Here is a 27,771-nt window from a genome sequence, read left to right on the forward strand (position 1 = left end):
CTAACGTTATTGGCATTTAACTTTAACGGGAAGTGTTTGAACATGACTTACCGTTAATGGCATTTACTGAGAGATTTGTGAAGACAGTAGCAAAGTGTGCGCCGGATTCAACATTAATGTTTAACTAACATTTGTAGACTTTGTTTATTGACGCTGAATTTTCGATAATAAGCATTTACTAAAGTTGTGAACTGCTTATTGTAAAGTGTGCGCTGGTCAAACATTGGCAATGTTTTGGCAGCATTTGTAGACTGTTTGTGGCGCTGACGGCATTTACCGTACACTGGCTATTTCGTGTGGACACGCGGTCGCCAATGGTGAAGCCTGTCCGTCTCTTACGATTTTCGAAACGTACTGTTATGTTATTACATGGCGATGATTGTACGTGCTGCATTTGTAATCAATGCGTGAAATAAATGAGAACAGGCAGAGAAGAAGCTGTTTTTCCCCAACCTTGGCTGAGTGGTAAACCATGATGCCTTTGGCGTTTGAAACTGCTTGTTAGATGAGATGTCGCGAAAGTCTCCGAAGTTCCGGCTACCAAGTCGGTAATCACTCAAATCCTGATGTTTTTGTCGTGGCCGGTGCTCACCCGGTGAGAACAAATGGCGGCTCGTGGATGAATCGCGTGAAGCGGCGTTCCCGAGGAAAGCAGGCGTGCTCCTCCGGCGTAATATATGAGTTCATGTTCTACCCGTCTCCGTTCATCGAACCTTTCCCCGCGGCTGAATCAGGCGTAGCTCAAGCCTGATAAGCCGACTGCTGAGTAGATCGCCGACTGTTTACTCTAAGGGCACCTTTGTCCAGCGAATTCCATTTGTCGTGTTTGTGTTTGTTGAATGGAGTCCAAAGTGATTATGATTGATGCTTGTCCATCCTAGAAGGCAAAGTACACGCTGGGAACAAGGCACATTGGAAATCAGTTTATGTAAAATAAATGTTATTAATTTTTGTTTAATGTTATTAATAATATGCTTGTGTATAAAGTTATGTATATGTAAATGCACGCACGTACATGTCATTCATTTAAGGGTCCAGTAATGTTTATATATTACTGCTACATTTGTATATAATATACTACCGGGGTTAATACTTTACAATAAGGTTAACAAATTCCCTCAAAAAATGCTTAGTTAGTGGTAAGTCAAGTTAAAAAACAGTCTACAAATGTTAGTTAAACATTAGTTAATGTTGAACTAGTGCACACTTTACAATAAGGTTCACAAATCTCCTTAGTAAATGCTTTGTTAATTGTAAGTTATGTTAATAAACAGTCTACAAATGTTAGTTAAACATTAGTTAATGTTGGATTAGTGTACACTTTACAATAAGGGTCACAAATTCCCTAAGTAAATGCTTAGTTAATGGTAAGTCATGTTAATAAACAAGCTAAAAACATGAGAAACATTATCAGTTGATGTTTAGATAGTTTCCAAGTTTACCAATAGCCCAAATCAATTCCCAAATGAGGTAGTATTGTTTATCCATTTATGCGTGTTAGTTGCCTAAATAAACGATGGTGTATATACTGTATGTAGTATAATTAAATAAAAGCTTATTAAATAAAACTATCTACAGGCATAGTTCATTGTTGGTTCATGGTTACTAATGGGCATTAACCAAGCGTTAACTAATTATGTTGTTAATGTGAAGAGAAGCGATTGTATATGAATAAGTTAACAATAAGAGCAAAAGATTAAATAATGCTGAACAACAGGATGTAAGTTGTTAATTTTTAGTTCATTTTAACTAATGCTTTAACCACAACATTAACTAGTTAATCTGTTAATGTGAAGAGATGCATTAGTAAATGTGTAAGTTAACATTAACAAAACATTAAGTAATCCACGAACAATTAAGGTTATTTCATTGTTAGTTCATGTTAACTGAATTGCATTAACCAATACATTCATTATACGAATAAAGTTAACATGAGCAAAGATTAAGTAATGCTGAACAGATGCGTTATTATTTTTTAGTTCATTTTAACTAATGCATTAACCACATCATTAACTAGTTAATCTGTTAATGTGAAGAGATGCATTAGTAAATGTGTAAGTTAACATTAACAAAACATTGTAATCCTGAACAGTGGAGTTGTTCATTGTTAGTTCATGTTAACTAATGCATTAACTAATACATTAGTATATGAATGAGTTAACATGAACATAGATTAATTAATGCTGAACAGATGTGTTGTTCATTGTTAGTTTATGTTAACTAATGCATTAACTAACGTTAACTAATACAACCTTATTGTAAAGCGTTACCGAATGTTGGTAACCAAATGTTAAACATAACAAAACAGTAAACCATATAAATACAATTAAAAAGAAAAAAAAAAAAAAACCAAAGAATACAATGGTCAACTTCAACTGTTTGGTTACTGACATTCTTTAAAATATCTTCTGTGTTCAGCTGAAGAAAGAAACTCATACTGGTTTGGAACAACATGAGGGTGTGTAAATAAGAGAATTTTCCTATTTGGGTGAACTATTCTTTTAAGTAATTACTGTATGTGTACTGTATGTGAGTTATGGCCTATGCTGTAAATAATGAAAATTAATCTTGGTTTAAAAGTTGCATACTGTTGACACAGAGTTATATGAGGTTTCTAAGAATGTTATCCTGTGTGTACAGGCCAGTTTTGTTGTATGCATTGAAATTTGGATTTTTTGCTGAGTTACATGCCTGGTGTGGATGCATCAAGCCAAGTTGAGGAAAATGAAAGATGGCGAGCCACCAGACTGAGTCTGAACCTTCATCTCTTCATCTTCTCATCAATTTGTCTTTTCTGCTGACGAATGCTTTTCCTTTTAAACTCTGAGGGACAGAGGTATTCTGATTTTTCCCTGAACTCAATTTGATTCTTTGAATGGACTGAGGTAATTAACATGTATTTTGCTGTTGTGTGACCTAGTTCACATCTTGTTTGTTTACAAATATTCTTTGACAAGAAGGGTTATCTGGTTTATATAATTTTTGCACATTTCAAGGTAACTTGTGAATGTTAAAATACACATCCATTTTGTGTATTTTTTTTTCCTGTAAAAATTCTGTCGACATTTCATGTGATTTATCTTTTCAACATTCATTCATTGTTCACTGTTCATTACTTCAACTCTTTAATCAGTTGAAAAAAAATAAATAAATGACAACAGTAAATAGAGAAAATCTAAAAATTCAATATCTGTGTGTTTTTGTGTTCTTTGCCTCCAACAGACTTTGCATCTTCTGATTGGCCCATTGTCCTGGTTCAGTGTGTTGGGCTAAAATTTAGGTTAGAGTCAAGCAGGTGTTACATAGACCTGTCAGAGATTTATCTGAAAACAAGCCAAGTTTATTTGATTGAAAACAGCTGCTAATTGTTTTTAACCTGCATCAAAGCTGTTTATTCATGTTTCAACAAGCAGTACATTTGTTCAGCATTTAAAACTAAAGTTATTTTTTTAATTATTATTATTTTTTTAGGCCGTTCTTCCCATGATGGCTTTTTTTGTGTTTCTTTCTGGGTGTAAAATGATGTAGCAGTTTGGAGCAAATATGGCAACCAGTAATCCAAAACTTAAAGCCAGGATGGCAAATAATTCTACAGCCACTGCATATTTCCCTGGTGAACTCAGAAAAAATGCAATCCACACAGCACAGAAAATCAGCATGATAAAAGTGATGAACTTTGCTTCATTAAAATTATCTGGAAGATTTCTCGCAAGGAAGGCTAACAGCTGCTAAAAGGCAAATATGGCAGAGTAGCATGGAAAACCCAGCCACTGAGCCTATAGTACAATCATATACTATTTTGGAACTGATATACTGGCTATTTAATGGGGTGCTGGAGATGCATTTGATAGCCAGACTTCACATATAACCTGGAGGGCTGTTAGGACCAGAACTGTGCATCTTTGTTGAGCTGCTCCAAACCATTTCATAGCACCTCTTTACCCCTCTGGCCGAGATAACCCGAACACGGCTATTACCACAATAGTCTTCACCAAGATGCTGGCGATGCACAGGACAAAGCTTATGCCAAAAACAGCATGTCTTAACTGACATGTCCACAACTGAGGCCAGCCAATGAAAAGCAGCACACACAGAAAACATAGTTTGAGTGATAACAGCAACAGAAAGCTGAGCTCTGAATTGTTAGCTGGCACAACTGGAGTATGGCGGTGATGCGCAAAGATAATGGAACCACTGCAGAACAGAGATACAGGTGCCGAAAGCAAGGAAGCAGTGCTCAAGGAAATGCCCAGAGTTTCCTCATAGTATAAAAAACTCCACTTTCTTTCTAATCTATGTATATGCCTTTTTTGGGTTGGACCAGAACTCATCTGGACACACTGTACACTTTATCAAATCTATGTATATGGAAATTAAAGAGAGATAAACAAAAAAACAGAGGCATAATGTTTGAACTGAGATTAAATAATAATACTGTTTTGACTGTTGAAATTTTGCTGGCATGACTCCCTCTTCACCTTGAAATATTAGAAATCACCCATCTGCACACATGGAAGGCAGTCAAACAGCAAACAGGGAAGGCTCCTTCTTCCTTCTGGTTTCCTCGCCTGGTGCCTGTGGGGCAGCCTCACTGCACACGCGGCACTGCTGAGGCTGAAGGACACATAAAACAAACACACACACACACAGACACCCACCCCTATGCACACACATAAATAGTGTGTATTATGTATAGTTTGTGTAATTTCCTGCAAAAGTATACTTCCTCTTCAACAACAAAATTACACACATACTGTATGATATCATAGGAGGGTTCTGTTTCCACCGCTTAAAAAGTTTGAAAAATACTTACTTTACTTGTCTCTATCTTCCAGTATATTGCATCCTCCCTCCAATGTGAGCACTTTCCCTCTTGCTGCCCCCTTCATCTACCACACCAACTGTTCAGCAACTATTGATCCATCAGAGCTCGCTGCCAGTTCAGCATATATCATAGATGGGGCAGAATTTATCCATCTTAATGATTTGTATGAATATGTTTTGTTTTGCTTTTCCATTTAGCTAACCTATAAAATTTGAAATGAACGTATGAATCTGACAAGCTGTGCTTCTGTCCACAGAAGTCTTTGGTCACCAGGATTTCCACGATTTAAATCTAGATATTGCTTGTACATAAATACTGTAAATAATAATAAAAAATAATAATAAACCCGACACAATGATTTACTTCAATCCTATAAAATGATAGATAATATAATAACTGAATTATTGTGTTATCCGAAATACAGATACTGTGTGATAGTTTCAAATACCACCATTCCCCGCATCATTAATTTCAAATAATTAAGTGGCACTTCTTAATATTTGGCATTTATGTTCGGTAGAAAAACATTGTCTCAGCGTCTGTTTGTATATTCGATACAAATATTAATGTGTTAAGCAAAAACTATATGAACTATGAATACCAAATGTTTTGTAATTATATAATATAGCAACGTATGTAAATAATATATAAAATATAAAATAAGTACATGAATAATCAAATTAAGAAATACATTTGTAAATTAAAAGACAATCAAAAACAAAATTAACTTCCAATATATGCTACACTCATGCAAGTCGTACAACTGAAATCCAAATGATAGCATTCATGATTGAAAAACAAATATACACCATTTACATTTTAAAATCTGATGATGACAGCCTAATGTTAAGAATCATGTCGCTTCATATGCAGAAAATGAGTCATGGGTCCATGGTGGGCAGTAACCATTTTCAAGTGTGTTTTGATTTTCTTAGCGTTTCTCATATAATTCGCTTGAGTAAAAGGACTTGGTCATTTTAGACTGATACCAAGCGTCATTTATGGCAGGCAGAAATGCATTTGTGCTGAGCCCGTGATATCTTTGTGCAGACGAATCTATCATGATAAGCGGCTCGTCCGTTTAAAATCTACACTGCATAGACATTTAATAAGATTAAATTTTGAGTGGGGGTGGGAGATAGTGGTGGGCAGGTGGGGCAGGGGGCTCCTGGCCCAGGGCAGTCATCAGACCAACAAGATCTTTGTCTGCTTGATCATCTTTAACGTCAGTGCCAGAAAGATGGCCCCACGTAGTTTCCGTGGTGGTCCCTCGCTGGCATTTCGATTCCTCTATGGGCTTGTAAGACATCCCGACCAGTATGTGTGAATGTGCTTTTTTCCGGTCACAGTTAGTGAGAGGAAGCTGGGGAAGCCAGATCTGCTGCCTTAAAGCATGCAGGACCTCTGACACACAAACTCTTGTGTAACGATGCCTGGGGCACAAGCACACCCTCTCCCCTGCCGCTTTCTACACCTCTCTTTCCTCCTGCGTATTCAAGTACACTCTAAAAACGCTGGGTTGTTTTTTCAACCCAAAAAGGTCTGGGTTGAGACCGCTAGGTAGGAACATTTGGTTGTTTTAACCCAAGTTTGGGTTTAAAATTGGTCTTGATCATAACCCAGCGGCGCTGGGTTGTTGGACGCGGACGTGAAGGAGAGCACGCAACGTCACGTTAAAAATCGTACGTTCTCCAGTGCGAAAGCCGGCCATTTTCTTCAGCGTGAAGAAGCGAGAAGCATTGAAGACATTACGGTAATACAGGTCAAAAAGGTAAAATTATCGTTGTATTTGTTTACACCGTTTTATGAAAGTCGAAGGTTTTATGAAAGGCGAAACAAAGAGTTTAACGTTATATAGAAAGTTATACCGCAGACGCCGGTTTTTCGTTTGTGAAAACGAGGTCTTAAACGGCCTCCTTTAACGTTACTGAACGGAACGTAAGTTACTTTTTAATTATAACGTCCGTGAGTGCCTCTGCGTCATATTTTCACATTATTTTACAATATCTGTACTTTTTTGAGGTGTTAATAGACGGTTTATGGTTACGGTTAAACTCATTTACACTTATCTTTATTTTTTCCCGCGGTAAACTGAATGTACGTTAGTTTCTTAAAGGAAACCGCCACAAGTATGGTCAAAGATTCGCCATGATGATTTTGAGGCTGTTGAAGTGGTATTTGTGAAAAGTATGGTTCTAACATGTAACTATTTTTAGACTTGTTGAGCTCGTGTCTGTTCATTGTCCCCGCACTGAGAGTTAAAGACACCTGCTCTTGGTGAGGATCACGACGTTGAGAGGAGGGCGTGTTCTCGCGCTCGGGGATCGGGTTTAACTTTTTGTGATCCTGGTCAAAATCTTTGAGGAGAGGGAGAGACGGGTTTTTAAGGCAAGTGACCTTCAGATTATGTACTGGGTTGGTTGGGACGAGGACTAAAATATGTTGGTGTTGTTTGTAAGGTTGAAAGCCAGCACATAGGAGAGCATCATTCTTTTCGGATTTAGGTAGTTATTTTTAGCCAAAAATTAATTGTTTCTGTTGCTCCTGTCTCTTTACTTCACATGTTGATGCAACAGCAGTATGATTCCATGGTGCATAGTCAGGAACCAGTGATGTCCCGTTTTCTTGGTGCAAACGCAAGCGAACGGGGGGAGAGGAAGGACACAGAAGCGGCTTGGGTGAAGGAAGCGGTGTCGCGCCGCTGCGGCGGAAGAAGCAGGACTGGAAGGCAAGTGAACGGCAGAAGGGCAGAAGAGCAGGGCGGCAGGGGGGCGGGCGACGAAGAGGAAAACCACGAGGTGGGGGGGGGGGGGGGAAGGGGGAAAGCAGAACAGAGGACACATGCGGGGGGAGATGGGTGGGAAGGGAAGTGGAGCAAAAGGAAGGGGTCTGGGGCTCCGGCTCTGGACCTGCACAGTGTTGATGCAACAACCGTGGGAGGATGGCCGCAGTGCATTAAAAACCAGCGGATGTCTTTTTTGGCAGGGCAGAAACGCACCCCAACTTTGGAGTTGGGCGGAGGGGGGAGAGTCCCCAGGCTGAGGCGGCCCGCGTGAAAAATATGCACAAACAACAAAAAATATCATTGATTTGCCCTCATGGCATGGCCAAACCTAGACGGACTATTGGTCCTGGCTGTAGAAAACAAATGAAGCGATGGGGAATGGGGCCGCGGATTGTGGGAATCCATTGAGATCCTAGGAGAGGCAGTATGGCCAAACCTCAGAAAACAAGACAGAGTTATTGTAGAAGTAAGCCATTCCATACTGTGATATATGATGAAATCGGAAAGTAGATAGAGCAACCCTAAGGTTCAAATAAAATTGGTCGCCCAGACTGACACGGAGGACAAAAAATGAGGAAAGATAAATGGAGGTAGGGTGTTCCACACAAAGTGAGCAAGTGGGAGGCGGGACAACATGGGGAGTAAGGAGCCAGTTGGGCCATTTTGTTGGTGGATACCCGGTGAAGAGCAGCCCTCACGGACATCGAACAGGGGGGAGGGTGTGTGAAGGTTTCGTAAGGAGCTTCGGAAAAGCAATATATTATGCAAATGCAAGAATCACATGCCCTCCACGGGTGCTGGGGGGCGGGGCGGGGATTAGAGCAGATCTCGAAGCGCTGACATAAACAACCACACAAGTGTTGAAACTTGAAAAACAGATTATTTACCTCTCCTTACTGATGTGAATACACCTCTACCTGAAAATGGATAGTTTAAGTAAATATTTTCTTTTTTTCAAATGTGTTTCTCTTTTAAGCCCACTGATGAAGAACAGGCAGTGACTGGGACGAATGCTGGTCAAAGAGGAGAATGTCCTTTCACCTAAACTGATGCAACAGTGGTTTTAAAGGAGGACGCTGTCCTGGATGATGTAGAAGATGTCACATGTGCTGATGGGGCTTCTTCATGACTACGCCACTGAGCCTATAGTACAAATCAATATACTATTTGGAACTGATATACTGGCTATTTAATGGGGTGCTGGAGATGCATTTGATAGCCAGACTTCACATATAACCTGGAGGGCTGTTAGGACCAGAACTGTGCATCTTTGTTGAGCTGCTCCAAACCATTTCATAGCACTTTTACCCTCTGGCCGAGATAACTTGAACACGGCTATTACCACAATAGTCTTCACCAAGATGCTGGCGATGCACAGGACAAAGCTTATGCCAAAAACAGCATGTCTTAACTGACATGTCCACAACTGAGGCCAGCCAATGAAAAGCAGCACACACCAGAAACATAGTTTGAGTGATAACAGCAACAGAAAGCTGAGCTCTGAATTGTTAGCTGGCACAACTGGAGTATGGCGGTGATGCGCAAAGATAACAACCACTGCAGAACAGATACAGGTGCCGAGCAAGGAAGCAGTGCTCAAGGAAATGCCCAGAGTTTCCTCATAGTATAAAAACTCCACTTCTTTCGGGACACACTCGTCCTTTTTTGGGTTGGACCAGAACTCATCTGGACACACTGTACACTTTATCAAATCTATGTATATGGAAATTAAAGAGAGATAAAATAAAAACAGAGGCATAATGTTGAACTGAGATTAAATAATAATACTGTTTTGACTGTTGAAATTTTGCTGGCATGACTTTCTTCACCTGAAATATTAGAAATCACTCCATCTGCACATGGCAGGCAGTCAAAACAGCAAACAGGAAGGCCCTTCCTTCTGGCTCACCTGGTGCCTGTGGGGCAGCTCTCACTGCACACAGACTGCTGAGGCTGAAGGACACATAAAACACACACACACACACACACACACACAGACATGCACACACATAAATAGTGTACAGTATGTTTGTGTAATTTCCAAAAAGTATACTTCCTTCAACAAAAATTACACACATACTGTATGATATCATAGGAGGGTTCTGTTTCAATCATTTAAAAGTTTGAAAAAGACTTACTTTACTTGTCTCTATGTTCCAGTATATTGCATCCTCCTCCAATGTGAGCACTTTCCCTCTTGCTGCCCCTTCATCTACCACACCAACTGTTCGAGCAACTATTGATCCATCAGAGCTCGGCTGCCAGTTCAGCATATCATAGATGGGCAGAACATATCCATCTTAATGATTTGTATGAATATGTTTTGTTTTCGTTTTCCATTTAGCTAACCTATAAAATTTGAAATAAACAGTATAACTGATAAGCTATGCTTCTGTCCACAGAAGTCTTACCTACCAGGGATTGAGGTTGGTTATATCGCCACATCTGTTCCCACTGAATGGCCCACTACCCTCCTCACACTGCATAAGGCCATGAAGCGCAGATGCCAGGGCATAAACTGCCTTATACACATTATATGAGGCCCTCAGCACTGAAACATCACTGTATGCTGTTTCTGTGCTGCTTAAATCTTCCTGTCCTGTACACAATTTTTCTCCCTCTCTACCTCCAGTGTCAAAGCTGCACCCAAATATGTTCTCCCAGAAGATTCTTACCATATTATTTCTCAAATGAAGTTCCTGAATCTCTCCTCGACGGGTGGCAATGCCCAGAGTGCCTCCTAGAAAGGGCAGAAGACGCTGAGTGTGAAACACAGATGAGGTGGCCCAAGTTTTACTTGCAATCCACTGCCTGCCTGTTACATTCTGCAATACCACCTCATCCATCAAAGGCAGCAGATAGGCTTCTGTGGAGAACACGACCACCACTCTTGCTGTAGAGGCCTGAATCCCTTGTACAATGCGCTGGATGTCTACGTGGTTGTTATCAAGAGGCAAGATTTCAGAAAAAGAAACACAACCTCCAAACAACTGCACTTCCTTTTTGGAAGGACCTGAGCAGCATAGATGCCATAGTCATCATTACTGTAGACAAGACCAACCCAAGTCCATCCAAAATGCCTCAAAATCTGAATCACAGCCCTCACCTGGAAGGCATCACTGGGGATTGTTCTGAAGAAAGAGGCTTTTTCCTGTCACTCAAACAGGAGCAGGTGGCATAGTAGCCAACCTTATAGGAGAGATCATAATGACAAAAATCGTTGTTATAGCAATTACTCTTTTAAATTAGCAGACAAAATGAAACATTTTGTGAAAGGTAATGTAATTTTATATTTAACTCATCCTACCATAAGTATTTGAAAAAGTCCCAGCACACTGGGGATTGCTATACCGGAGTGCCAGTGCAGTTGAAATTGGAAACGGTCTCCTCTGTCCCAATAAGCAGGGCGGTTGCAGACCTGAATGCCAGTCCAAGCTTCACAGAGTTGTCATACAGATGATAACCGAGGGTGATGTTAGGCAACAGGTTAGGATTGCTTTTGATCTCATTTATGGCATTTTTATTTTATTTTATATATATATATATATATATATATATATATATATATATATATATATATATATATATATATATATATATATATATATATATATATACTACCAAGTAAATAAAAACATAGACTTTGTTTTGCACGTTTCCTTGTATTGTCTTTCAGATGTCTTTTCCTTTTTTGCCATTCATTTAGCCCAGGCTCACCGCCCACTATGTGACTGTTCCGGTTCTCTTTTAAAGTTCAGTTCTGGGAACACTGTGATGAGATGAAATGCAAACAGGCCTCCAATGATGAGGTCTCCATCTTGGTACATCCCCTTCAACTTGAAGCATCCCTGGAGCTGACAGGTGCCTGTCCTGGTGATTGAAGATTCAGAGATACAGGTAAAGGACAGATAAAAACATAAATATAGTGTGATCTACATCTCTATTACTTTCACTCATACACCCACTTGACTCATTAATGTAGTCATAAGTCAGCACTGTTTCATAGAGCAGGTGGTATCACATGGGCGTTAGGAAGGACGTAACTCTGCGTCTCACTTTCCGAATTTGCACAGAATAAATGCAACACAGCACAGTTACCAATAATACAATTTATAACTCAGAGGTGTGATATTTGTTATTTTTTAGCAATAAGCTATGGTCACAATTAACAGAGAAGCCACTTTCTATGATAGGCTTATTTTAATAATATCAGTAGTTAGTAGTAATAGTTCAACAAATCTAACTTTTCAGTTCTCATAAAAAGTGATTGTGATTCTAATACACACAAACACACACACACACACACACACACACACACACACACACACACACACACACACACACACAAACCTGGGTGGGGGAGTGTGTTCTTTAATATATCCAGTAGATGGCAGTCACCTAATGACTAGCTCTGTAATTTCTCACTTTATCTAATAAACAAACCTTTACCTACTCGACATCCCTTACTAACATATATGTTACTTGTGTAACAGTAGCTCTGTGAGTGAGTGTTGATCAGTCTGCCCTTTTTTCTATATCACTGAAGTAACAAACAAATGAGAGAGAGAGAGAAAAACGTATTTAAAGTTTGTATGTTATGCTATGTTCTCTGGACATCAGGACTGAGGTTTTTTTTTTTAACAAAAAGATGATTCTGAATTATGTTATGAAAGATATTACATTATTATTTGATATTCTAATTTGCAATATGTGTGTAAATATAACCATAAAAGGGTATTCCCTTTCTGTACATTGTATATATACATTGTATCTAATTTGCATGTTAATGTTTTTGGGGCAACATGTAATGAAAAAGAAGTTTAATAATGAGAGCAACACCTTAGCAAACCCAAATAAACATGATGAATGTCCTGGTGTCCACTACAGTGGACATGTTCTAAGTCATATTCTGATTTGAATCCCCATAACGTTTTTCTGACATTTGTTTATGATAATTTTATTTGAGAAATACCCCAATTTAAATTAAAATTACAAAATATTATATTTTCATAATAGTGGTGAATTCAGTCATTCACTCGTCATTTTTTAACGACCAAGGAGGAGTTTTCATAGTTAAACCTTCAAACATTTGTTTATTTTATTTTATTTTTTCTTCAAAAGCCCTGAATGTGTTCTATCTAGACTTAAAACTGTGATGTGTGGAAATTTGCTAAAATTAACTGTCTTCTGAAAACGGTCTATGGCTGTGTCTCAGGAGGATATACACACTTTGTTCTGGCTCACATGATTCCTGCAGAATGATAATTTCATAATTTTCAATATAATCCACAAACAATAGGAGGTTAAATGAAATGATAATCTAATCATCCAATTTATTTGAAGCTTTCAAATAATTATTATGTTCTTTATTTAAATTATATTTTTAAAAAGTGGTTGTTTATAGCATATCTGCACCAAAGTAACCCCTCTCCCCCGGGTCCTCACCGCCACACCTCGTCCTTGCTCCAAGTGGACCTCGAGCCCGGGTCTCCGGCGTGGAAGGCGGACGCACTAACAAGGAGGCTAAAGACTGCAGCCACTAGTGTCAGTCGCTAGTGCGTCTCTTGAGATCAGGTGAGTGAGGTTTACCTGCACAGCACCTACTCGCTGGCCTCTGTTACATAACACATTGTAGCTTATGAATTTTTTTTTTTAATGTTACACATTTCAAAGCTGGTAATGATAACATTCATAATGTGATGCTTTGCCACTATTTTAGGATCCCTAATACATTTCAATACACCTTGATCTGAAGCTCTGTTAAATCACATGACCTAGGTAACTATTCCACCCACAAAGTATATCATTGGCCAGTATCATCTGATGTTACATTTGGCATCTTGAAACATTTTTTATAACTGAGAACTCTAGACTTCCAAACATTCTGGATGGGGTCCTCACTAGCTGTTTCCATGGTTGGATTTGAAAGCTTTGGATTTGAAAGCAATGGCCAATAAGATGCCAGTGACTAAACTGTTAGCACTTGGTCTGTTGCTTCTGCTGTACTTCTCAATAGTTTTCTGCAATGCATTGGACAATAGGTGCTGGACACTGGGTGATTTTAATTCACCAGTACTGGAACAGGATGGTGATATTGTAATTGGGGGGCTGTTTCCCATGCACTATACAGCCCCTGAAACTGACCATAATTACTCTGAACGGCCACAGCATCAAGAGTGCAGTGGGTGTGTGAAACAACATGCAGAGAATGAAGAACAGCAATGAAAAGATAAAATAATATACCAGTTTAAAATAATAAATATAAACCTTAAATGTAATGTGAATGAGATCCACACTTTTTTACCCATAACATTACTGTATTATTATGCTAAAAGACTGGTATTTATCACTTCTGTGAACTGTTCTCCTCAGAATAAGCCTGTTTGTTAACTTCTCACTACTGCTATACCCAGCTCTCCCCTTGTTGTCTTTGCTCACTCCTCATCTTTTCAACAGGTTTGATTTTCGTGCATTCCGATGGGCCCAAACAATGGTGTTTGCCATTGAAGAAATTAACAGTGACTCCAGTTTATTACCAGGAGTGACACTAGGTTATCGGATCTTGGATAGCTGTGATCATGTGCACACCAGTCTGCTAAGCACACTTTTCCTAGTGAATGGCACTTCCAGTCAAACACAGGCTAATGCTGATGGCAGTGCCAAATGCCTTTCCTCTGCCCCAGTGCCAGCTGTCATCGGTCTGGCATCATCATCGCCGACACGGGCTGTGGCACAAACTTTGGGTCCATTTGGAATTCCACTGGTAATTTATGTATTCACTTATTTCTTTGTTAAACAGCACATGATTTTGCAAAATTTTAGTCAAAGCCTTTTCCAACTGCTGCTGTTTAACAAATCAAAAGTTATAATCAAAAAGCATAACTGTGAGGTTTTTTTTAACATATGTATTGAACTACGAAAGCAATATGCCATAGAGTTAAGCTTTGTGAGCATTTTATCAATGTTTTTCATGTTGTGGCTTCCAAGAACCTGCATTTATTGAATCCTTTAATGTTCATAAAAACAAATCAGAAATGACCAGTGCTATAAACTAATTTGTCTGTTGTTACATATCATTGAATAACTAACATTAGTAGCCAGAATATGTGTTTTATGAACACGCAAAAAATATAATTAAAATTAAATAAAGATTTTTTTAAAAATCAACAAGAGCTTTGGCTTTTCTTTTGAATGCATCATCTGTATAATAGGTTTTTCATAAGCTTTCCTCTGGGTTTTTAGTACTATTTATTCTCCTGATTCTAGTGCATACTATTGATCATGTATGTTGCAGCGAATTATTCATTTGCACAGGTTGTACATACTTGTAACAGACAAATCCATGCTTTCACATCTCCCTTAATCTCCTTTTTTCTATTTGTCTTTCTTGTCTTTCAAGATAAGCTACTTTGCGACCTGCACCTGTCTCACAGATAAGAAGGAATACCCTTCTTTCCTGCGTACTGTGCCCAGTGATGTATTTCAGGTGCAGGGACTGGTCCAGTTGGTTTCCCACTTTGGCTGGCGCTGGGTGAGTACAGTGGGCACAGACGATGACTATAGTCACATCCAGGCCTTTACCGAGCAGCTTGAAATACTTGGTGGCTGTATAGCCTTTCACCACTCTATACCCAAAGCACCTTCCCAGGCACAAATACATGCAATTCTTAATAGCCTGGAGAGTTCCACTGCACAAGTGATTATAGCATTTGCTAATGAAGGAGAGCTGCTGGAGCTCTTGGTTGAAGCAGCTCACAGGAATCTAACAAGGATGCAATGGGTGGCCAGTGAAGCCTGGGTGACAGCCAAACTTCTCACCATCCCTGAGCTTCACCCTGTCCTGGATGGTACAGTGGGATTTGCCTTTAGGGGCACCACTATTCCAGGCTTGGCTGAGTTTCTCCTCAGGGTTAGACCCTCACCTAAACCTGAATCTGTTTTCACCAACATGTTTTGGGAGGAACTGTTTGGATGCAGGCTAGGTTATAAGGATGGTGGTGATTCTGAGTTCTCATCACTCTGTACTGGTTCAGAGGATCTAATGGAGACTGAGAATAGCTATACTGATGTATCAAGGGTGAGAATTTCATACAATGTCTATAAAGCAGTGTATGCCATCAACCATTACAAAGTATCAACTGTTACAAAAAGCTCATAACAAACAAATAACACATAACAAAAGTAATACCCAATCAAAGTAATATCCATGTCAGTTAATATTCATGTGTGTGTGTGTTTTTGTGTCAAAATCAAAATGGTATTTTATAAAATGTGTAAAAAAAAATATATATATATATTTTTTTTATTTAATCTTTTTTTTTTCTTGCCCTAACTAATTCAATAGCTCCTTCACTACCTGAAGAAAGTACATTTTACAAACCAGTTCAATGAGAAGGTGTATTTTGACAACAATGGAGAGCCTGTACCCCTCTATGACATTATAAACTGGCAGAAAAATGACAGAGGTACAATCTGGTTTCAGATGGTGGGCACCTATGATGGATCTGCCCCACATGGACAGCAGCTTAAGATAGATGAGGGGTTAATTCAGTGGGCAGGGGGGCACAATAAGGTGAGCCTGTGCTTGAATGGCAAACAGCTGTGAAGCTTCTATAGCTATTAGTCTACTGATTTTATAATGATTTTTATATAGGTTCCTGTTTCCTTATGCACCCCTCCTTGCCCCCCTGGAACACGGCAGGCCACTCGACCAGGACAGCCTGTCTGCTGCTTTGATTGTTTGCCCTGTGCTGAAGGGGAAATTAGCAATATCTCAGGTAAATATCTATCTATCTATCTATCTATCTATCTATCTATCTATCTATCTATCTATCTATCTATCTATCTATCAGGAGCTACACATTATCACCAAATTAACTGAACAGGACACCAATTTTATTTTGTGACAATGACTGGCTGCCTGTCCAGTATCTGACTTATTACATGACTGTTCACCAAATAAATAAATACATGGACTTAAAATATTGATTTGAATATAAATGAGTGTATAATAAACTGTATATTAGCTTAAAGACCTGTGACCAACGGACAAGTGGTTTGGAGAATAGATGAACGGAATTAGCTTAAAACTTCTACTAAAAAAAAGTTAATTATAAGGTTTAAAAAAATGACAATTGATCTAGCATTGAGTACGGTGGCCGAGAGAGCTCAATGCCCTGCAACTTAAAAAACCACGTGCAAGCAGAAAATGCACCAGCAAATTAAGAAAACATCTTCATCAGTTTGACAAATTTGACTGCTGAATGCCACGATCAATATTCTGAATAAAGAAATCAAGTATTCCAAAATAGATTTTTCCAGAGAGTTGTGTAATAATATCGTATACATTTTGGAAATCTGGTTGACCCCAAGTGTCTGTTTCTGTCTACTAGGTGCTACTGAGTGTATCAAGTGTCCCCAGTACTACTGGCCAAACAACGAAAGGGTTTCTTGTGTTGCTGGCATAGAGGAGTTCCTCTCATACCATGAAATCATGGGAATCATTCTCATATCTTTGTCTCTTTTTGGAGTCGCTGTGGCAACTGTTATCACAGTGATTTTCTTCCTTTTTAGAAGCACACCCATAGTTAAGGCCAACAACTCTGAGATGAGTTTTTTACTGCTGTTGTCTTTCAAACTTTGCTTCCTTTGCTCACTGGTGTTTGTGGGCCGGCCCTCACCATGGACATGCCGTGCCCGACAAGCTGCATTTGGGATCAGCTTTGTTCTATGTATCTCATGCATACTGGTCAAGACCATTGTGGTGCTGGTGCTTTTGGCCTTTCGTTCCACTATGCCTGGTTCCATTTTCTCTAAATTTTGGCCCTCCACAGCAAAGGGTTTTCATTTTCTGCTGCACAACAGGTCAAGTTATCTTGTGTGCTTGCTGGCTGGTACTAGCACCTCCTTACCCCTACAAAAACACGTCCTATCAGGGTGGTAAGATTGTACTAGAATGTAAAGATGTGTGGCCGCTAGGATTTTACCTGGTACTGGGCTATATTGGATTACTCTCTTGTATGTGTTTTGCCCTTGCCTTCCTTGGAAGGAAACTTCCAGATACATTTAATGAAGCTAAGCTCATTACATTTAGTATGCTTATATTTTTTGCTGTGTGGATCTCATTTATACCAGCATACAACAGCTCACCAGGGAAATACACAGTGGCAGTTGAGATATTTGCCATTCTTGCTTCCACTTTTGGACTTCTGTTTTGTATTTTTGTACCTAAATGTTATGTAATTCTGTTAAGGCCTGATTTAAATACTAAGAAGGGAATGACTGGAAAAATGTCAAAATGAAATGTTATTAACTTACATGACAGTTTATGTGGTCAATATTTCATTTGTGTTCATCATATTGTTTGATTATGATTGTTATATTGTTTGTAAATATATAAGAGCCACTACTACTGTTTACCAAACTCATTTTGGTAAAATGTCTGTATTTTATTGTTGTGTGCAGGGCCGGCGCAAGCTCAACTGCCACTCTAGGCAAAACACTGCCGTGCCACCCCCACTTTACACTCACAATTAAACATGATCTTTGAGATGCATGTGAAAGACTGGAGATTGTTTTTTGATTCAACTCCATTAAAAGAAAAGCAGACACGGGCATGTTTTATGATTATTATATTTTTCATACTTCAACTTAAAAAAAATACAATAAAAATCAACCGCGTAGGCCTACAGCTGCACAGGCCAAGTGGCCATCGAAAAATTTAAGAGAATTCCCGGTAAGCAGCTCGACATAAATGCTGTTTAGGTCAAGGAAAACACAAGTCTCTGTAGTTCATTTTTTTTTTTAAAAAGTCGCATTCGTAGGCCGTAACTGGTGTGCCCACAGCTATTAGTGTTATAAATATGATAAAGGCTAAATATCTAGGCTACCTGGTAAAAAAAAAAAAATATATATATATAATATATATATATATATATATATATATATATAATATATAATTTTACTCTTTTTGATGACTCTTCTAGATGTAGTACATGAGGGTGTTTTGCATGTACGGTATTGATACAGCTCAGGTGGAGGGAGGTGCGGGAGAGTGGCATTACTATGAAGCAAAGGTAATTTACTGTGTCTGCACTGGACGTGAATGGCGTGGCGTGACAAAAAACACTATTATAATAAAACTAGAAAAAAGAGCTATTGTAAAATAATTATATAATATTGATGCTGTCTACACATAATTCACTTAAAAAAAAATACATAAAAATCAACCGCGTAGGCCTACAGCTGCACAGGCCAAGTGGCCATCGAAAAAAATTTAAGAGAATTCCCGGTAAAGCAGCTCGACATAAATGCTGTTTAGGTCAAGGAAAACACAAGTCTCTGTAGTTCATTTTTTTTTTTAAAAAGTCGCATTCGTAGGCCGTAACTGGTGTGCACAGCTATTAGTGTTATAAATATGATAAAGGCTAAATATCTAGGCTACCTGGTAAAAAAAAAAAAATATATATATATATATATAAGATATATATCTATATATATATAGATATATAATTTTACTCTTTTTGATGACTCTTCTAGATGTAGTACATGAGGGTGTTTTGCATGTACGGTATTGATACAGCTCAGGTGGAGGGAGGTGCGGGAGTGGCATTACTATGAAGCAAAGGTAATTTACTGTGTCTGCACTGGACGTGAATGGCGTGGCGTGACAAAACACTATTATAATAAAACTAGAAAAAGAGCTATTGTAAAATAATTCATTATAATAATTGATGCTGTCTACACGACACGAGAAAATCCCCTACAGTAAACTGATTCCTCATTCTATTTATGACGTAGCTACTGACACAAAGTGAAAATTATTTGCAATAGTGACTTTGTCGTGTCCACTGTAGACAGAATTTAGATGTTGCGGCGCGACACAAAAATTGTCACGTCCGGTGCAGACATGGTGCAAAGGCCTGGGTATACTTCACATTCTGCGTTCTGTTCTGTCTTGTGCACAGCCGTGTCTGCACAGCTTTCAAAGTATACTCAACCGTGGATAAGCGCAGTTTGTAGTGCTCGACACATGCACAGTACCGCTTACTCTGTCTCAACATTCACCTCGTGCATGCACTCCCTTACCAAAAAGTAGTATACTTCAAGTTTATTTTATTAAGTATACTTAAGTAAAGTTCAAGTATATTTAGACTTTTTGTAAGTATAAGTCAAGTATACTTAAATGTCATTTTAAGTATATTTCTGAGGAGTACATAAAGTCCATTTCTGAGAAGTACATAAAAAGTAAACTAAAAGCATACTTTCCTATTTTTAGTTTAAAAGAAGTATACTAATAGCACACTTGAATAAACTTCTTTTTCGTAAGGGCTGTTGTACGCGCACCGTCCGCGTGGTCACTAAAAGTTGGCTGCACGCAGACTGGGGACCACTACTTGGCCTTTTGGGGAAGTCATGGTCTAGTGGTTAGAGAGTTTGACTCCTAACCCTAAGATTGTGGGTTCGAGTCTCGGGCCGGCAATACCACGACTGAGGTGCCCTTGAGCAAGGCACCAAACCCCCAACTGCTCCCCGGGCGCTGCAGCATAAATGGCTACCCACTGGATGGGTTAAATGCAGAGCACGAATTCTAAGAATTGGTCACCATACTTGGCTGTATGTCACGTCACTTTCACTTTCACATATCACTACACTTTCACAAGTGTGTAAATAAATAAGGAACAACAACTTTAACACCCCTCTGTTATGCAGAACTACTGCCTAACACCACTGATTCAAATCTAAAGTTGACAGTTTAACAGCTGAGCCCAAGCCTCTGTTTCTAAAACGTCACTTTAGAATTAGTAACTAAGGAATGTTGAGTTGCTTTATTAAAAGCATATTGAATTACTTTATTAAAAGTAGTGTATTATGTGTGGTAGAGTATTATAAGAGAGACTGACTCAGTGAGTGTGATTACCTGCATCTGATACAGTATTCATTCTTCAGCTTAATCTTATATTCACAATAAAACACGCGAAACCGGCTCTTTGTTGTACTATCCTTTCATCTGTTAAGGGTGATTTCCATTGACAGCGGTGCTCAGTGCATTTGTTGGCTGCGTCTTACAAGTTGTTGTTAAAATTTAAAATAACTTCCGTTTGAGTCTTTTTCAACATAAGTCTTTACTGCTGACTTGTAAAAACAGTCTCTTTTCGCCATTTAATGGTGGAACAATGTAACTAAAATCACCCTCACAGACACACACACACACCGTTTCTCAATACTAAACACTATTATTAAATACTACAAGTACTATTATTTATATAAAATATTATTTATTAAACAATAACAGCCATCATAAAAGTTTCTAGGCAATTCAGTCAAAAGTTACAAATATAACGTGAAGAGATTTTGCCCTCAGCCAAAACTATTTGCTCTAGAACAAATAATAGATTAATGAGACCAAAGACTGGCCGTAAGATTTAACCACTATATAGACATCAGAGTCAGCGGCAAATTCCAGAAGATCTGGCCAAGGTTAGGCACTCTCTGCAGGTTTATGAGTGCTGAATGGCCGCTGACGCCCTGGAGCTCACATCTCAGAAAATGTCAAAGCAAATTTTCAAATAGACATAATATTTATTAACAAACTGCATATTTGAGGTCCAAACAAGTACATTCTAAAAAAAAACAAAAAACAAAAAAAACACTACATTCCGTGACAACAAAACAGTATTATTATTTTTTTAATTATAGTGGATTTAGGCATCTGCGATGACACTCGTTGTGAGAAATACGGGGCCAAGCAGAGTGATCGAAATGGTGAAACGGACTTCTGTTGGACTCTAATCTCACACTCTTATCATCCAATCAGATTTGAGGACCAGAAAGAATATATTGCACATACAGCACAGACTTTAAGAAAGAAAAAAAAAACCCACTGATGCTTTAAATTCACAGAATATATAATGTTTAATGTTAATTACTGTGTGCACCTCTGCAGTGCTTTTGTTGTGTGACTCAGAGGGCTTTTGATGGTACTTTACCCATTAGGTGTTTTTTGGTATTCTGCTCTGGCCTAAATACAATAATGAAACACTTTGGAGCAAAAATACAGAGAATTAAAACAAAACCAGACCAAAAAATTATCAAAAAAATAGCAAAAATCTCCACAGCTACAGTAAATTTTCCTGGAGAGCTGACATATGCTGGAATAAAGGTGATCCATACAGCACAGAATATGAGCATACTGAATGTGATGAATTTAGCCTCATTGAAGTTATCAGGCAGCTTTCGGGCAAGAAAAGCTAAAACAAAGCAAAGGAAAGCTAGCAAACCAATATAACCCAGTACAGCCCAGAAACCTATTGCTGATCCTAAATTGCATTCTAGAATTATCTTTTCTTTGTAGTGTTGCATATTGTTGTAAGGAAAAGGAGGGGATATTGTTAACCAAAGCACACATATAAGTACCTGTACAAGCGTGAAGCCCAAAACACTGAGTCTCTGTTGAGGAGGCCCAAACCATTTCATAACATTACTTCCTGGAAGTGTAGCCTTGAAGGCCATTAACACCACAATTGTTTTCCCCAGAACACAGGAGATACAGAGGACAAAAATGATCCCAAATGCTGTGTGACGCAACATACAGGACCACTCAGTGGGCTGACCAATGAAAGTAAGTGAACAGAGGAAACACAGAGTCAATGAGAAGAGAAGCAGGAAGCTTAATTCTGAGTTGTTGGCTTTTACTATTGGAGAGGTCCTGTTTTTGTAGAACACTAAAGTTATGCTCAAAGCCACTAAAGAGCCAGTAACAGAAAAAGCAGCCAGTATAATTCCAAGGATCTCATCCCAGGAGAGAAACTCCACAGGTTTAGGAAGACACTTGTCCTTCTCATTATTGGGCCAATACTCAGGTAGGCATTTGTGACATTCTAAAGAATCTAGGAGATGAAAAAAAAATCAGTGCTTAAAAGCCATTCATGAACCACAGGAACAAAATGGAGACATTCATCTGATGAAACTATATTAAGAAAGAGCAACTCAGTGGAAAAAGAATTATATAGGTGCTGATGTCTGTTTATTTTTAGTAATGCATCAAAAATACATCAATTTGCTGTTTGGTGATAAGTCTACATACACATTTCAGAATCTGCTAAATGTTAATGGTTAAAAAAAAAAGTTATTTTTTTATTTGTTATATGTTATTTATTTGTTTGTTTGTTTAATCTAGTATTGCCCTGAAAAAGCTACAGTATTTGATTACAGTATATAGCAGATGTTCACATAAACTGCACAAAACAAAAATTAAACAAATGAACGAGTTCAAAAGTTTACAAAGTCTTGAGTCTTAAAACTGTGTATTACTACCTGGGTGTATGTTTTTATGTTTTGTGAATGCTGTTCCTGAGCCGCTTGTTTGTCCTGAGCAGCTAAACTGCCCACTGATCTTCACAAATAATACTCCAGGTCCTGCACATTCTTTGGTTTTTGATTATGGAATCCATCTTTTCACACACAAGACAATTAAGGGACTCGTACACAAATATTACAAAAGGTGCAAACATACACTAATCCTCAAGAAGCAAATACACTACACTTATAAACACACTACACTTGCATATACACATGGTGATCAGTGTAAATGCAAAGTAAATTTCTAAGATTTTTGCATGTTTTAAAATAGATTAGATATTAAATATTTTCCTTTTTTTTCTGTATCATGAAGTCTCTTATGTGATTAGCCCAGAAATATGTGTGATTTATCCAGCAGCATAAACCCAATCAAAGTACCTGTCTCATTGCTGATCTCTCCATCTGCACAGTTAATGCAGTCATAACAGCAGACAGGTCTTCCTTTTTTCACAGCCTTCCTCGTACCTGGAGGACAGCTCTCACTGCACACAGACACAGGCACCTGCAGGTAACAGGTACACAGTATCAGAATCAGAAATTAACCAAGACTTTTTTTTTTTTTTGTCTTCTGGTATTTGTTATGCTATGTTAAAACATTACAAAAAATACATGAAATACATAACCATCCAACTCAAGACTGTCTAGTTATTTATGTTCAGTACTTGCACAGTGATTTATTAAAAGTAACTGTTTCTATGAAGTATGTTGTATTTGTATATGCTTAAGAGTATAAATGCCATCAAAGATTAAAAATGTCCCTTAAAACCATTTTCAGGGTTACTGTAGTACACTCGCCAGAACACACTTTACCTTTTCACTGCCATCATACCAAAGGATATCTCTGCTCAGACTAAATTCTTGGCCTTTAGGCTTGGATGCATCATATTGACCCACTGTCACAAAATCAACTGAACCGTCTCCTTGAAGTTGCCAGTTCACAAGTTCATATGCGGCCACAGGGTCTCCATTAGTGTCAAATGAAACGGAATAATTATTTTTTGTAAAGTTCACCCGTTTGAGTTGATCAAAAACCTGCATGATAAGCATTAAAAATTCAAACTGTGCTGTTATTACAATTTGCTGAATAATTAGAACTCAAATAGTGGGAGTACGCAGCAGTTATATTCAATTAAATTGATGCATTTTAAAATCTCTGTTGTTTCAATTTACATTTACAATTTATTCCACGATAAGAAAACGTACCTTATGGGGATCAACTATGATGCTTTTGTCACATCGACTTTCCTTACAGACAATGCTATGGAGGGCATGCGCTATAGCATATGTGGCTTTGTACACCATATTTGTGACGCGCAACTGGGACGTGTCTGTGTACGGGTTCTGTAAAGCGCGCAGGTCCTCTGTGCCATCACATGCTGGCATACCAGTAGAAGAACCTGTCTGCCGGTTTAGACTACAGCTGAATGAACTTTCCCAGAATTCTGTCAGCAGGGGAAATTCCACCGCCTGCTCTGCAGACAGGTCAAGTAAAAACTCACGAAGACCCGGGATAACAGATCGCGGGATTGCAAAACCCACTACACCGATACACAAATTATACCGAAGCATTTCTGGGTCTGTAACCCACGACTCACTGCCAATCCACTGCATCGGGGGAGGAGGCTGCTGGCTCAGCTCTTCTAAAAGAAGTCTCATATCACCTGAGGCCAGGAAGGCAACTATTACACGAGCCGTTGATCTTCGAATGACTTCAGCCATTTTTTTCAGTTTGCTGCGTGGTTGGGTCCTGTAATAGGCCTCAGAATACTCCACACAGATTCCCTCCTGCTCCGCGGCTTTCAGGAATGATGCCATGCCATTGTTCCCGTAGTCTGAATCACTGCGCACAGCCCCGATCCACGTCCATCCGAAGTGCTTGACCATCCGTGCCAGTGCTGCCGCTTGATGGTGATCGCTGGGGATGGTCCTGAAAAAAGTAGGATACTGCCGCTTGTCACTGAGACACGCGCACGTTGCGTAATGACTCACCTATAGTGCACAATGGGGGAAAATGTATTTATTTCCGAACATATAACGACTTTTCAAATTCAAATGTTCAAAAGTCAGACTACTCCAACAATACGCATTCTACAAATGTTTACAGATGTTTGCTTTGACAACGGGTTTCAAAGATTTTCCAGCTGTTATGGCAAATTTACAACGATTTTTACAATTACAGTTCTGACACAGCGCCAACATTTTTATTATTTATTTATTAATTCTGTAAATATCTTAGAAGAATAAACTGTATTTATACTGAGCAAACACCTGTGGAATTCCAAAGGAACCGAACAATCTTGAAGTGCTTATAGACGGCGTGGAACCAGATTCTCCCACGAGTGCGGGAACTGCAGCTGATTTTGCACAGGAATCAGTGTCGTTAAAAATTAGATCTAGTCCGTTGGCAAGCTGTAATGCTACTTTAATTGCCATTGGCACAGAGCCACAAGAATCATATATATGATACCCTAATTTTATGCCTGGTAAAAGATCAGAGCTGTTGTTGATCTCTTGGATGGCGAACTGCAAGGCACGAGCAAAGCGCAGCTCCCTGAAGTCCATGCTGTTGAAGCACACACGAAAAACTATTAGGTATACTAATTCAAATCATTATTTATATGTTTGATTGAGATTAATTGGAATGCACAATAAAAATGCAAATGAACTATTCATAGGCTATATATATATATATATATATATATATATATATATATATATATATATATATATATATATATATATTCAAAATACTCTAAGTGCTATTTGAAATTTTCTTCTAAACTGAGGGGTTTTTTTTTCATATCAGGCTCCTATGTGTAGGTTCAGAATTTTACTTTAATGGCGATAAATAGGTTATTTTCATTGCCATTAAAGTGAAGAAAAATCCTAATTTTAGAAGAAAATTTTAAACGGCACTTAGAGGCTTTTGCACCTGAGCTCTTCACACACACACACACACACACACACACACACACACACACACACACACACACACACACACACACATTTTTTTACACAATCACTTTATCCATTCAAGACTGATCTGTTTAGAGTTGTATTTAATTTTATATCTCGCTCTAACCTGCCAATGCACTCAAGTGGTCGTGGCCGTCTAATGTAGATGTGCTTCTCTGTCTTCAGATAGTAATGAATGGTGAAAGCCCCTCCAATGACAAAGTCTCCATCCTTGAAAACTGCAGGGGGCTGAGGGTCAGCTTGGAGGATGCAGGTGCCTAAATTAACCCCACACACAGCAGGACAAAGCCTGGTAATACACAGTAGTGTCGTTGTCAATAAAAGATTAACATCCATGTCTCTTGCTTGGCAAGCAACCACAAATAGGAGGTGAGCATTATACACCTTGTTTTATATACCCACCAGCAACTACTGTTGTGAAAATGTGAATGAAAAAAAAAATGTAAGAAGGTGTGGTTATTATTTCATATCAGTCAATCATGATGAGATAATGTGTCTCAAGTGAATCATGGATTTTCAAAACACCCAAAACAGGACCTTCTTTTAAGTGGCCCCACTCCCTGCCAGTCTCTAAAGAGAAAGATGATGATGATGATGATGATGATGATGATGATGATGGAAAGCATGTTTTAAATTTATATTTGCTTTTACCTGATTTTATTATTTATTTTACAAGCATTTTATCTTATCATATTAAGATATTTAATATGTTTCAGTTACACAACAACATGACTTTAAAGCATTCTGCTATACATGCAACCATAAATTATAATAATTAAGAGCATATTTTAAATAAATATATATTTTGGTAACACCAAACTAGATCATAAGTTAACATGACTATAACACTCAGTACTTTAAATTGCAAAACATCATGTTATTTAAACCGGTGGTTTATTCCTGTACCTCCGATAACCCCCCCACCCATATATATATATTCTTATATACATACATATATATATATATATATATATATATATATATATATATATATATTCTTATATACATACATATATACACACACACACACTGTTTTTCATGAGTTTCTAACAATATGAATAGCAAAGTATAACATTTTACCAGATTTAGTACTACACTTTTGTTTCCCAGTAAATATTTTTGTTGTTGTTTGTTTTTAACTACGTTTATCAAATTATTGAACTGATGTTTCTATAATAACTTTTGCTGCTGAATTGTCCACCAACCTAGTTTATATATACAGTGCCTTGCGAAAATATTCATACCCCTTCATTTTTTTCACATTTGTTATGCTGCTGCCTTATGTTATGGCTTTAAATTACTTTTTTTCCCCACATCAATCTACTCCCCATACACCATATTGACAAAGCAAAAACAGAATTGTTGCATAAGTATTCACACCCTTAACTGAATATTTAGCTGAAGCACCTTTACAGCCTCAAGTCTTTTTTGTTTGATGTGACAAGCTTTGCTCATCAGCATTTGGCAAGTATCTGCTGTTCTTCTCCTCATCTCTTCACCTCTCAAGCTCTATCAGGTTGGATGGGGGCAGACGCATATTTTCAGGTTTCTCCAGAAATATTTGATTGGGTTCAAACCCTGTATTAGGCTGGGTCACTCAAGGACATTTACAGAGTTGTCTATAACTATAAGCCACTCCTGCTGTGTGCTTAAGCTCATTGTCCTGTTGGAAGGTAAACCTTCTGCCCAGTCTTTGGTTCTGGATGCTCTGGACTGGGTTTTCATAAAGGCTATCTCAGTATTTTGGTGCATTGAGCTTTTCTTCTACTCTGACGAGTCCCTCAGTCCCTGCTGCTGAAAAACAGCCCCACAGCATGAGGCTGCT

The 27,771-nt window shown here is 38.4% G+C and overlaps 2 protein-coding genes and 2 pseudogenes across 2 annotated transcripts in view; 1 reads left to right on the forward strand and 3 right to left on the reverse strand.

Annotated features, from left to right (window-relative positions):
• LOC122144623 (extracellular calcium-sensing receptor-like) overlaps positions 1 to 9,369 on the reverse strand; it is a 14,423-nt gene extending 5,054 nt beyond the window's left edge. The window contains 2 exon segments of the mRNA XM_042755674.1: positions 3,777 to 3,825; positions 8,803 to 9,369. Coding sequence (XP_042611608.1) covers positions 3,777 to 3,825; positions 8,803 to 9,369 — 616 coding nt within the window.
• On the reverse strand, positions 9,132 to 11,427 carry LOC122134215 (annotated as a pseudogene).
• A 2,141-nt stretch (positions 11,428 to 13,568) lies between these two features.
• Positions 13,569 to 18,219, forward strand: LOC109109247 (annotated as a pseudogene).
• Positions 18,220 to 20,909: 2,690 nt separating this feature from the next.
• On the reverse strand, positions 20,910 to 26,303 carry LOC109109259 (extracellular calcium-sensing receptor-like). The gene is made up of 6 exons (XM_042755670.1): positions 26,053 to 26,303; positions 25,239 to 25,533; positions 24,174 to 24,959; positions 23,781 to 24,002; positions 23,349 to 23,472; positions 20,910 to 22,498 (listed from the first exon to the last, which is right to left on the reverse strand). Exons 1-6 carry the CDS (start codon positions 26,280 to 26,282, stop codon positions 21,573 to 21,575), a joined length of 2,583 nt encoding a protein of 860 aa, XP_042611604.1. The 5' UTR covers positions 26,283 to 26,303; the 3' UTR covers positions 20,910 to 21,572.
• Positions 26,304 to 27,771: the final 1,468 nt, after the last annotated feature.

This window comes from Cyprinus carpio, unplaced genomic scaffold (genome assembly GCF_018340385.1).
Source record: "Cyprinus carpio isolate SPL01 unplaced genomic scaffold, ASM1834038v1 S000006739, whole genome shotgun sequence".
NCBI lineage: Eukaryota > Metazoa > Chordata > Actinopteri > Cypriniformes > Cyprinidae > Cyprinus > Cyprinus carpio.

Excerpts from the sequence above, each read along its gene's own strand:
- LOC109109259 (XM_042755670.1), bottom strand. The coding sequence starts at position 26,282 with ATGGATGTTAATCTTTTATTGACAACGACACTACTGTGTATTACCAGG. Across the intron at positions 25,534-26,052 it reads CCACTTGAGTGCATTGGCAG|CATGGACTTCAGGGAGCTGC; the intron begins GTTAGAGCGAGA and ends GTGCTTCAACAG. Across the intron at positions 23,473-23,780 it reads GGTATGATGGCAGTGAAAAG|GTGCCTGTGTCTGTGTGCAG; the intron begins GTAAAGTGTGTT and ends TGTTACCTGCAG.